General features: G+C 41.0%; 1 protein-coding gene across 6 annotated transcripts in view; it reads left to right on the top strand.

The window, feature by feature from the left end:
- Positions 1 to 12995, top strand: part of TAOK3 (TAO kinase 3) — a 94117-nt gene that overhangs the window by 63568 nt on the left and 17554 nt on the right. For all 6 annotated transcript variants that reach the window (XM_074887014.1, XM_074887019.1, XM_074887015.1 and 3 more), the window contains 2 exons: positions 331 to 498; positions 3467 to 3673. In XM_074887014.1, coding sequence (XP_074743115.1) covers positions 331 to 498; positions 3467 to 3673 — 375 coding nt within the window. The remainder of the gene's footprint in view (positions 1 to 330; positions 499 to 3466; positions 3674 to 12995) is intronic.

The following is a 12995-nucleotide window of genomic DNA, read 5'->3' as shown; positions in this document are numbered from 1 at the left end:
CTCTTGTACTCCACATTTGATTGGGTTCTGCTTAAGCAGATCTTCTGACTTCTGAACAAAACATTTTGCAGCCTGAGCTTCAAAACTCATAGTGCATAGCATGATCAATTTGGTTGTTTGACGTAGTGATGAGCATGGTTGGTGTATTCAGTGCTTAGTGTGTTTGGAGCCTTTCATAAGGGGTATTACTAATTATTGAATATGAACAGACCAATTACTGAATATGAACTGTCATTTCAGGTGTCTCAAAACAGTCACTGTGTCCCTGTTTTTACATCAAACATACTAGTGTCATGTCTGCAACCATGTGTTCTATTTCCTTTAATTTAGCATGATTTTGTTCGCCGAGACCGACCCCCAAGGGTACTAATAGACCTCATACAAAGGACAAAAGATGCAGTACGTGAACTGGATAACCTTCAGTACCGGAAAATGAAGAAAATCCTTTTCCAGGAGACACGGAATGGCCCACTGACCGAGTCTCAAGAGGAGGAGGAGGTATTTTTATTTTGTTACCCTATTTGCACTGTTATAAATAATTTTAGGGCAAGTGAGATGTTCCTGTCCTTAAGGGGGCAGAACAAGCACAGCATAGGTGAGGATGCAATCCATGTTGTTGGAAGATCATCTGCATCAGCAGAGAAACAGGATAGGATAATGAGCAAGAGTAGCCTTTACTAAGTGTTAGATGCTCATTTATTGGCAGCTTTAAAACTTTGGGCTTTTTTCAAATGATGGCCTTTCTTCTGAAAGCTTTAGGGAAGAAACTATTTGGAGGGAGATTGTCTGTGAGAAGAAAGTGGCTTGCAGCCTGTGTGAAAGAGGGTCTGTTGACCAAGCTCCAGTCCAAGCTTTTATTTCTCGTAAGCACAGTCAAGACCACTTGATTAATGTTAGTATTTTTTCAATTACCATAACTTTACTGTAAAGTAATTGGCCTATCATGAACTGAAAAACAAACCACCAAATTAATAAGACTTATTTCTCAAAATTCTTTAATGTTAAAGAAGAAAAGGGTTAAAGACATAAAATTCAGCCTCAGTTTAAATCTTGTAATAAACAACCCCCTTAATCAGTGTATGATAATTGACACTAACAGTGGCCTAGAAAAGGAAACCAGTCATCTTTCAATTAATGAGCTTAGATGGAAATTAGTGTCATTTGGTGCAGGCACATTGGATAAATAAATCTATGACTGGTTCTCAACAAAAAAAATTGACAGGCAAATTGATGTTTGTATTCCTTTTTGCTGCAGTATAGCCAGATAATATGTAGTGAGATGCCCAAGCTCAGCATATATTCAGGGACTTAGTTTTGAGGTTTGTGTATGTCAAATGTTCCTTTAAAGCTAAACTAGAGCTCTGGTTTAAGAAATGGGTGTGTTTGGATGTCAGGTAGGAGAGCATACGGAAGGAGGGGACTGACATTTAGCACTGTCCTTCACTTTGAAGGAGACGCACAAAAGGAGCAAGAACAGTAACCACTGTGATTAAAGCTATCAAGTGCTTCTGTTCTAACCCTCCAGCTAGCCAACTTCTGAACTTGAGCTTAGTCGAGGGGTGGGGGGATTGTCAGGCTTTTGCACTGAAACCTTCAAGCTTTCTCTACCCATGTGTGAAAAGCATGTGTGAAAACCCTGAGTGACAGGGTAGGAAAGTACAAGGGAGTGGGTTTCCCACTTGACTGTTCAGCAGATCCAAACTGAACAGCTAAGTGGGATACATGTGGTAGTAGCTGACTCCAAAATGTATCTTCTTCTGCTCCTCCTGTCCCCACTCCTCAAAAGGGGGGGGGGGGGCGAAAAAGATACTATATCTCCAGGATACTGGATATATAACACTCTAATGAAGCTCACACTCTGCATGTGCACAGCATGCTCTGCACTGCGTTTTACCACTGAGGTTGTGCACCACGAAAGGTTATATTGCTCGTGTGTATCACTAACTTGGCAGGGAAAGGAAAACATAGCACCTGCTTCAGTTACTACTTGACTGGTTAACAGAAGCTGCTCAGCTGTAAATGCCACAAGACAGTTCCTTTTTCTACCTTAGAGTTTCTAAAGTGGCAAAAAAGCATTACAAATTTTTAACACTCAAAATATCACTAATGCTTTCCTCAGAGCTCTTTCAAGAAAGTTAAGGTCATTTGGAAAGTATTCAAGTCAGGAAGTCAATGTTAAGGTTGCATATGTGATCTCATCTCTGTCCTTTCTGGATATACATTCATTAATTATGTAGCTGTATTCTCATCTCGGATGCTTCATTATGTTATTTCTTCTGCAGCTTTATATAAGCATCCTGGAAATATTCCATTCTTATGTGCATATGTTCCCTGTAAAATAGTAGTATTTTATATTTTGGATTTTAAGTGCTCTCACAGAGGCTCTGATTGATCTGCTGATTGCTTAAAAAATAATCACACAATCACATACAAATCTGTCAAGCCTGTCAATTTTATCTTTCTGTTGGTTTCCAACAGAATGAGTACCCTGTTAATTGACTGGTAATGTGATTCTCCCCAAGCTCACTTTGGAGGCCAGGACAAACTGGGTGCAGTAGCAAGCCATTCATTTTAGTGCATCAAGACTCTTTCAAACCAGGAGCTGAAGGACGTTCAGAGTTCTCAGTCCTCACTGGGAACTCCTTGCAAGCCTCTTCAGTGCCACTAGCTAATTACAAAGGACTCCATAAACTCTCTAAATCAGTCCAGATTAAGCTCATACTCTGGGATTACTGTGCTTGTATGAGTATGCAACAAGAAAAAAGGCTGCTAACTTCTGATATTTTTCTGTAGAATCAAAAACATGTCCTCTACGAGGAATATTTATTTGCGTAAGTCTAAGTAGATTACAACAGTTTTAATCACTGTAATAACGCAGGCTGTTCTGAGTCAGCTGCTTAAAGGTGAATGAAGAATTTATCTTGGCTGAAAACACAAGGTTAAAGGTGTTAGCCTGATAAAATGTAATTGCTGACTGCTTGGGACATGGAGGTTAAAACCTCTACACCTGTTAAGCACCATGTGATATTTATCAAATACTAAACAAATGGTTCATTGTCTTACATCTTTTCCGATTCACAAGATGTGTTGTAGCATATCCTGACTTGGAACATTTTTTTAATACAAACTTAGATTGCTCCTTTGAATTATAAGACTCCTTGCAGTAGCCATCCAGTATTCCTGGATGTCTCCTATTCAAGCCAAGAGCCATGCCCAGACTTACTGATATGTGGAAAAACTGGCTTGAAGCCTGATGTAGTAAGATTGCAGGGGAAAAGGCAAAAGCTAACTGCCCCATATGGAGTATTTCATAACCCAAGCAGCCTTGAGAAATAGTTGCCACAATAATGAGCAAAGAACCTTTAGCTCTGCAGAGTTGCCTTTAAACTAAACTTTGGGCATTGGAGGCAGATGCTGGGCAGGTGATTTCCTGCAGTATTTGTAACTGATGCCCCTTGTTTTATAGGACAGTGAGCATGGATCAAACCTGAGTAGGAAGATGGACAGTCTGGGCAGCAACCATTCCATCCCAAGTATGTCTGTGAGCACAGGCAGTCAGAGCAGCAGTGTGAGCAGCATGCAGGAGGTCCTGGATGAGAGCAGCCCTGAACTGGTCATGATGCATAGTGACGAGAGCACAATTAATTCCACCTCCTCCGTTGTTCATAAGAAGGTATGTTCTCTGGTGCTCTCCATAGCTTCCCGCAGTCCCTGCTGTTGCTCACGTTGGCTCACCCACGTAGGGCCCAACGATCAGTGTGCTGTGGTCTTGTGCTGAGCCATCTGCTGAGAGCAGGAGCTGGTGCTGGGCTTGCCAGAATCATGTTCTGTGGCTTTTTGGTTTTTTTTGTTTTTTTGTTTTTTCTTTAAAAGCTAAACTGCATTTAAATAACCTCTGACAATAAAGAGGCCACTGATGAAAGGTAGTGCTGTCAGTGTCTAGGCAGGGTTCACCCAGACTTACTGCATGCCTCCTTACCCAGCCCTGCATGTGCACTTCTTCATCTCTGCTTGTAACATCAGTCCTTGTTTCCTTGTGAATGATTGTACTGTATTATGTAGTATGGTGACAAGTGGTCACAGCAGCTAAGCTAACCATTTACCAGTCACAGTGTATGATTAAAATCTGCTTGCACTTGGATTTCCCTCATGAGAAGTGGAAGTGTGCAGAACTTTGGACTCTTCCCACGAGGTATGTTTTGAGTCAAGTTCCACTCAATGTTTTTCTGCTCTTTTGCTGCATGTTATGATCTGTTGCCTTTCATTTTCTTAGTGCTAGGTATCAAGCTAAAGTTGTCTACCTGTAAGTCAGCCTCTAATCTAAGATTGTTTGACTAAAATAGTTTTGGCTTGGCCTTAGCAGTGTCATTTTCTAGGGGGCAGTAAAATGGAGGTTGTTTGTGTGATTGCATTTGCAAAGAGCTTCAAAGGTATGCATGTTTTTTGCCAGAGGAGCTAAAACATTACAGCAGCATGAAAAGTATGAATTTCTCATTTGTAAGGTTACAGTAAAGCCTGGTTTTAACTAACTAAATATTTGTAAGCAATTTTTCCTCCTGAAATACAGCGTTTGGGTAATTGAATACTGAAGCACCTATAAAAGGGAGCTCTCAAGAAATTTTGTCTTCAACAAAAGATTGCCTTACATATTTAAAGATACTGGCAGATAAGTTGCATAGGTTTCAGGGTTTTACATCTTTCTGGAGTACATTTGCTGTAGCACCTTAGAGAAGATTTTATTTTCACCTTTCTGAAAAAAAGTGTTAGGTACAAAATGCCAGCCTGAGGAACCATCCTGAATGAAGAGCGGCACAACCGATTTTGTTCTGGATGATTATGGTTGGAGCTTTTTCTCATTTTGCGTAGGCTTCAGAAACTTGTGTTAACTTTAATTTCACATTGTTAAGTAGTCATATTTACGTATGCATTAAAATAGACATTTGAGGGACTGATTTACACACTAGTCATACGTTACAATGTTACTGACTGATCAGTGTTATTACAGTTGATGAAAACAAAATGTGAGCCAGTCCCATCAGACATAAATTGCATTTGTGAAGGAAGTAGAGTTCCTGCTTGTTTACGAATAATATTTTGTTTTATAGTGATTGTATGACACTTCTGAAGTACAAATAGAGGAAGATTTCTGATGCTATGAATTCAGTCCTCTTAGACTTCTGCATAGCTGTTGTTTTCTTGAGATTCAGACATTCAGTTGAGTAGAATGCATAAACTAACACCACATGGAAGTTTTTGTTATCTGGCTTGAAAAAACAGGGTCTCTTGCACACTTGTAACGGAAGTATTGTGAAAGAAATCACCTGTACATCACTTAAGATAGGTGTTTTAGGGTGATTTTGGAAGCACAAAACCCAGATTTGCGCTGATGGTCTTTACAGAATAGTTAACAATTGGCTGTGATTGTTGATTCTTGCAGTGAAGTAGATACCTTCTCCAATTGGCAAATGTTACCTTTACTGTATGTAGGCATAAGGCAAATTTAGACTATGTGTAGCAGGATGTATTCCAGTCTGCAAATATATTAGTTTCATTTAGTACATAATTTTTTTATTCTCTGTTGCTTTGGGGAATGCAATTTTAAATTGCTTCATGTGTATGTTATGTATATATTAATGCATGTGAAAAGACTGAAATTGGAACAGGACACTTCGGGGGTTTTACATACACGTACATCCCACTCTGTTTTCAAGGTGAAGTTCCTTATTCTGAGAAGATGGCAGTTTGTCTTTGTGCTTGCTTTAACTGTGTTCCTGAAAACTGTGATGAAGCTGATCCACACAACTTGTTTTTGTTCTAGCAGGTGATAAATAGGGAGTGCTGAGTTTGGTAGCACTCTGGAGCCTAATCACAAAAAAAATGGGAAGAACCTGGGGTTCAAGTTTAAATTAAGCTTTTGTTTTGCATTTAATCAGCCTTTAAAGGCTAAAACCAAAATACTGATGAATGTAATTGGCCAGCTGTCTCCATTATGCGGGCATAGGGTCACATGCAAGTTTGTTGTGACATGGGTCCAATCAGTGTTGTGTGAAATTATGGTATTCCAGAAATGTGTTAGTTAACAACCTCCGGATCTGCCAGACTGTGTAAAGTGACCAAGATGGCAAAATTGCCTAGACTGTTGTTATTTACTAAGGCTCAAAGCTTTAAGTGTCAGAGCCTTTTGATTTCTTTGGACCACAGCCCCACAATGTCGTGCAATTGTAAAATGTAGGATGAAAGAGTCTGTGGTCATATGTGAAGTATAGTTCCCAGCCTTCAGTGCTTCAGTCTGCTGCTTGGTGTGGAGAGCCAGTCTGGAGTGGCATTTACTTGGTGTAAATCAGGAGCAGACCTCAGGCTCTCGCCACATCACCTGTGTAGTGGTAGGCTGGGAGAAGCTTCACGCATCCCCATCAAGCACTCCTAGCATCTATACTGTGACCAACCACTCTGAGTCAGAGGCAAAGCGTTAAGAAACAGGCTGATGGAGTAAAAGCATTTGTTTGTTTGTTTTTAACAACTGTTAGATGGCTGCAACTTCCAAAAAATGGTTTTGGTCACAGGGTAAGTGAAATGACCTGCTTCTGATCTGGTGAATTTTCACTGGCTAGATACTAGGTTCATGCTAGCTGAGATGCTTGGGTTTTGCCTGGTGGAGAACAGCATTTGTGAGAAATCCTCCGTGAAAAGCAGGCACAGCCTCACCCTTTCCACAATACAGAAGCTTTGGGGCAGGGTAAAGCTCCATGTTTCTAAACTTGTGCTTAGAACAAAGGTGACTCCCACCTATCAGCAGAGTAGAACTTGTAGATTGGAAGAAAAATCACTGGATGAGAAGGAAATAATAAGCAGCCCTAATTGAATGTGTAGCTTTTTATATAACTTAGTTTATAGCCGTGTTGATGCATTGTAGGTAGTTTGTCATCTGCTTTGTTCAACTGCTAGTATATGTCAGTGAGTGTACGGGTGGCTTCCCAGAAGTATTATTTTGTTGTCCTAAATGAATATGTCAAGTGGTAGGATTTAGAATGCTCCCACATGGCATTATTTTATTTCCATAAAACTTTATAATAGTAAAAAAAGATTGTTCTCTTTTAATCTAAACAAAAAACCAGTACAGTATTGTTTTGTTCAACTGCAGTGTAGAGTTGTTGCTGTTACTTACTTCAACCTTAAAATCAGCAGTACTTAAAGATGAAACTTGGGCAATAAAAATGTCAGGGAAATCTAATTAAAATCTAGTTTATAACAAAAAGATGAAGAGAGGATGTTCATAGTTGATCATCACAAATTCTTGCCCAATGTCCGTAATAAAAACATAACCTGTAATAACTGTTACAACTTGAGTGACTTCCCAAATCCATTAAATTAACCTGTACGCGTGGCGTATCATGGCCGTGGTTATTATGCAGCACTCATGCTGAATTCTGTGGATGGAGAGTGCTCTGGCATGATGGTTCTACATGAGGTACAGCTGAGGCAAAGCTGAGTGTTTTCCTACATATCAAGATTTATGATTCATACTTGGAAAAAGATGTTGTTTTTATGAGATGTAAAGGATCTTTAGGTAATGACTTACTGAGTTTTGGCTTGCACGTGCTGGCAGCGATGACCCCTCATGTACCTTCTGGAATCGTGTCAAGCAGGTTGGTGACATGAAGCCTTTTCTTGAAAGACTCTTGATACTTTAAACCTCTCTGTAGGTTTTTGAGGCATTTAGTGCAATGTATTAAAATGAATGATGGCACACTGTTGTCTTCCTTGCTCTTTAAATTCTTAGAAGGAAGGGATTTGCTGCAATTCCATTAAAGTCCTTACTATGTCTCAGAAATTGCCTTTCCTATTTGTCTAGGAGACTGGCAGTCCTTTCCAGTTAGCGAATCCTCTTGTGTAAACAGTGTTTGGGAAGGTTTTTATTTGGTGTGCAAAACAGAAAATGCAGTGTGCAAGTGAATGTTCATTTTGAGGCAGATGTTTAAACGTTTCAGTTTTAGGTTAGTCCAGTGTGATCCGGGTTTGCAGTTGGGGTGTATGTTTGTTTCTAAATCAGCTGCTGAAGACCATGGGGACTCCCTTCTCTGTTTGTATTTTGCTAATTCTTGTGTTTGCTTTGTCAGTGCAAAGGTTGCTTCAGCCATATGACAATATTATATACTGAAAAAATGTAAATATCAAATGTAATTTATAGATCTGTCTGCCCAGTTTTGCTGTGATTAAAGTCTGACGCAAAATTCTCATTGATTTTTCAGTAGGGAAAAAAATCAACTTCTATCTACCTACTGGTTTTTGTTTGCTTCTATAGCTTGCTTGTTCCAATTGTCTTCCGAGCAGGTATTTTATTCACCTAGGAAGCTTTGTTGCAGCAATATGTTTGTGGTTTTTTTTTTTTCACCTAGCGTTTCTTGGAACAACCTACGTCTTTCTCTAAAAACAAAACAACAAATTACCTTATCAGTGTAATTATTAAATGTTATCAGGAAGGAGTCTAGTCGGATTATCTTGAACATAAAATGAAAGTACTGTTAGCAACATGTTGTTAGTGTTGCTCTTAAAAACGCGTGGCAGTGGTGTTAAGCAGATATTCCTGAAATGTGCTGGTGTTGGGGGCAGGGGATGGTAAAGTCCTTTTTCAGTGAGGAGGATGAAAAGAGAGTGTGTGCTAGAATTGTCATGAGACTCTAGACAGTAAAATTCAGGTTCTTATTCTGTAGGGTGACCTTGGGCAAGACTCATGGGTTTGAGCAGAAACCCGTGCACGTTGCAGGATGCTCAGATGATGCACCAGTGGTAGCCGTTGAGATATCCAGCTGGAGGCCACTTGTGTCAATTTGTGTCTGAACAAGTGTTCTGACTGTTTCTCTGTATTTCTGTTTATCCAGAGATGAACTTCCACAAGAACAATTTTTAATTTTTTTTTTTTATATTTTTAGGTTACTTATTAATCCATAAAATCCTGTCCTGCCTTTTGGGTTTTTTCATTGCTTTTGAGAGAATTGCTCTTTAGCATCACTTAAGTAACTGGAAGCTTCACCAGCTCTCTGACAGGTAATAGTGTAGAAATGTTTGGGAGTTTTTGTCCTGGAAAATATGATCAGCAATATCAAAGCCATAAAATACCCCGATTTGTTGTGATCAACTTGAAAACTATTTATGTAGCAGCTAATACAGTTAGAAGAACAAATTATTTCTTTAGTAAGAAGTTGAAGATGCTAGATTGTTGACCCTAACTAGAAGGATTTTAATGGTTTAAAGTGAGTTGTGATCTGAGCATGCCTGAAGTTGTATTTATAAGGCAAATAATTGCAATAAACACAGAAAACAGATGGAAAGTGAATATACACAGAAGATATATTACTTTAAAACCAAATCAATGTTTGAACTGCAGTTTTAGGACTGAGAGATACCCTGACCCAAACTTGATGAGTTTCTGGGGTGCTTTCAATCAGATCTTACTTAGTGAGTAACTTGAGCTGAGGTGTCAGTTATGGATCTTTGTTTCCCACAAATCTGGAGCTAAAAGTTTGAAATAAAAATTCCTGATTTGTGCCAGCATCTGACAGGAGAGGTGACTGCAATGTCTCTTAGCAAGCTTTTGGGAGAAGAAAATAAAAAGAGCAGAAATTTTTCTTTAGGTAGATGTTTGTTATAGTAGCCATCAGTCACATTGTCTGATGAAGGTTGGTGGAGATATGACTACTCTTAGGTTTATTTATCCTACAGGTCTCTGTTTACTAGCAGTCTCTGTTGTAGTGTAACTTGCTAGATTTGGTAACTCTTCATGTCAAGTGATTTTATTTCTGGTAGTGTAACAGCTTTTTGGAAAAACATTTTACCTATTAAGGTTCCATGGGCTTAGTTGCCTGCCTGATGCAGAAGCCTCAGATCCCAGATTAATGGGTGCCAAGGACAACCACTGAGGTTTTTTTGTCCACTTGAAATTGGTCCTTTTGCTTGCTCAGTTGCAGATGAATTTTCCCATTCCTCGCCCAACTCAATTTGAAATGGAGAATGCAGTTAATTCATATTCCCGAAGGGCAATTAGATTCTGCTGTGAGCTTCTTATGTCCACTGAAGTATCTAGACGTCCCATATAACAAAACCAGGATGACATTCTGTCCTCTGAAGAATCTACCTCTTAGATAACAGAAAGTAACCCACAGGTTAATTTTCCCATATAAGAAGTAATTACAATTTTAACTTGTCATTTTAGGTGGTATTTTGGAGCATTCTGAAAAATCTGAATGCCCATTTTAAAAGTCTTTTTTTCAGTGATTTGCTGCTTCTCTGGTTTTAATGGCATGCTAATGTAATGGAGAGAGGGAAGATAGTCCAGGGATTGGGGTATTGCTAGCAGACCTTAGGAACCTTGTACGTTCACATGTGCTGTTGCAGGTTTTGTGTATGACCATGGGGAATATTTGTCCTGTCTCCACCTTAATTTCATAGCTACAGTAGAGGAATAGTAGTTCCTCTGTACAATTGTTTCTCTTCAGTCCTCCATGGTTCAGATGGGCAAATCTTGTATAGATATTTACCACAGGACTCTTTTATTCAGCTTTATTTTGTGTACGAGGTGCTCCAGTTTCAGCCTGTAACAAAGGAGTTCCCTTTTGTGGCTGCTGGCTCCCTTCTGCTGGCTCCTGCTTGCATCGTACCGGTGCTTTCACGTGAGGCTGTGTTCGCACAAGCCCCAAGGAGCCAGGTTTATTCTGCTTGTTGGAGAGCAAGAGGCCGAGTTCAGTGTTGCTTCTAGCATTGCCCCTTGCTGGCTTGGGGGCCCCTGTGCCGGAAGGCTCCAAAACACATCAGTAGAAATACCAAACTAAAAAGGTGATGTTAGGAGCCAGCCTGTCTGCTTTGAGTTATCTGGGGTATCCTCAATTGTATTTCAGAGTCTTTTTTACACCTACTTGATTGGTGAGAGTACTGCAAAGATATAGAAAATGGGATTGATATTCTTCTAGTGAAGCCATGAGTCCCATTAAACTGATGCTGTTAAACTTTAAATGCCTTGTCAAGATTTTTTTGGTATGACTATTCTAGAGCCTAAGACATACTTTTCTCAGGGAAGCGTGCAAGTCTGAGAGCCCTGCCTTGTCATACAAACATGCACAAGCTGAAAATCTAAGATCAGCCCAATTGCCAGTGATAGCCCTTCTGTAACACCGCCTTCCTCTGTTAAGACAGTGTCACAAAAAGTCCAGTATAAGGATGACCAATATAGAATGAAACTGCAACTTTTTATTGCGCTCAGTAGTCTTACCACTTCTATGGAGGACTGTCCTTTTGAACTGTTTAACTTGTTCTGTCTCCCTCGGGTGGGTACGGAGGAGCTGGTGCAGACTTGGCTCTGTGCAGGCTTGGCTGTTGTGCTCTCTCCTTGCAAAGGCAAGTGCAAGGTGAGCATGGAGTGGAAGCGCTCAAAATGAAGGATATGAGAAAAGGTATTGAGTTTAAAGCACTTTAAATCAACATGTCGTTCAGCTCTTTATATCAGCATTTCTGTACCTGTTTGGCTTTTGCTTGAAATCATTTATAGAATCATATTGAAACAGCTGAATGTGCGTGGGTCCAGACTAGAAGCAGCTAGAAATTGAGGACAGCAGAGAGGGAAACAAGTGTCTACAGAGTGGGAAAGGAGCGTCAGTACAACAGCAGTGTCATGGTGGAGATGCTACTCCATATCAGCTGGTTTCTCACCATAGGGCTTTCTGACCTTGCTGGTGTCTGGCATGACAGGGTGGCAAAGCTGCTTCTGCCCACCTGCAGGCACCTGGTGCACGGAGGCAGCCGTTCTCTGCAAGGGTGGGCGTCTTTTATTTGCCTTTTGGCATAGGCGCTTGCAGCCTTTCTTTTGCACCCCTGACAGTTGGAAACTTGATTTAATTCGGGAACAATCTCAGTTTTCCTTCAAGTTTTTTAGGAGCTGGAGCTCGAGGATGTGAGCCATGAAACTGTGGTAGATGGCAGCGTGGCAGATGTGCCAACGCTGGCTACCATGGCTGCTGCCCCGTGGAGCCCGCGCCGCTGGGCAAGCTGCGGGGGGAGGCAGCGGCACGCGCCTGGTGTCCAGAGGCGCTGTCCTGAAGGTGTATCCTGCAGGTGTGCTGGCTTTTGGCAGGCACCATCTCAATTAGCAAGATTGCGGTGGTGTTTTTTGTTGGCCTTTCTGATGAGGGTCTCTCCTCTATACACTTGACGAGAGCTTTGTTCCGTTGCAAAACTTGCGCGCGCCGTTTTGCAGATGCACAGCCGCTCCTCGCGAAGCCTTGCCAGTGAGCAAGAGGGAGGTTGCACTGGGAACCATTCGTGCTAAAACCTGTGAGCTGTTGCTTTAAAAGGGAAAAAAAAAAAAAAAAAAATCCTTTGTGGGCTGCGGAGAGAAAGTGCTAGAACTGTGCAGGATCATGACTGGAAAGCAGGATCCCTGAGTGGTCACGGAGGCTTTCCTGGTCCTCTCCAGCCTGCCATGGTTTTAGCCAGGATGCTCGTCCTCCACAGCAGATAGCAAACAAGAGACAAAGAAACCTTGTTGAGGACGAACCACTCGACAAAGGGAATGAGGCAAAATGTTGCTCTTGTGTTAAAAGGGAACAGCATCTTCTTTGCTGGACATGGAAATCACATTTTTAACGGGATTGCTCGGTTGCAGTGCTTGAACCCGACCTTTCTGAGGAGTCCGATTGCTCTGCATCGCTTTATGATTTTGAGTCTTTTTTTTCTTTGCACATATGTAATACTGGAGGTTTAAAAAAAAAAAAAAAAAAAAACCCAGCCAGGGATTCAGAAGGCATCCCGCTAGCGATCAGCTGACACGCCGAACCCAAGCCTGCAATGTGTTGCTTATTCATTTTGTACCGTGGGAGCTGCCGGGGCTAGCAGAGAGCTGAACTATGCCTCTCAAACAGCGGCGCTTGTGCAGACAGAGGGGTGAGAGAGAGGCAGCCGCCGCGGGAAGAGCACAGCCGGACTTTCTCCTTGTTTTTATCCATTTC

This window comes from Strix uralensis, chromosome 17 (assembly GCF_047716275.1).
Source record: "Strix uralensis isolate ZFMK-TIS-50842 chromosome 17, bStrUra1, whole genome shotgun sequence".
Classification (NCBI taxonomy): Eukaryota; Metazoa; Chordata; class Aves; order Strigiformes; family Strigidae; genus Strix; species Strix uralensis.
This window is presented reverse-complemented; position numbering and strand designations above follow the sequence as displayed.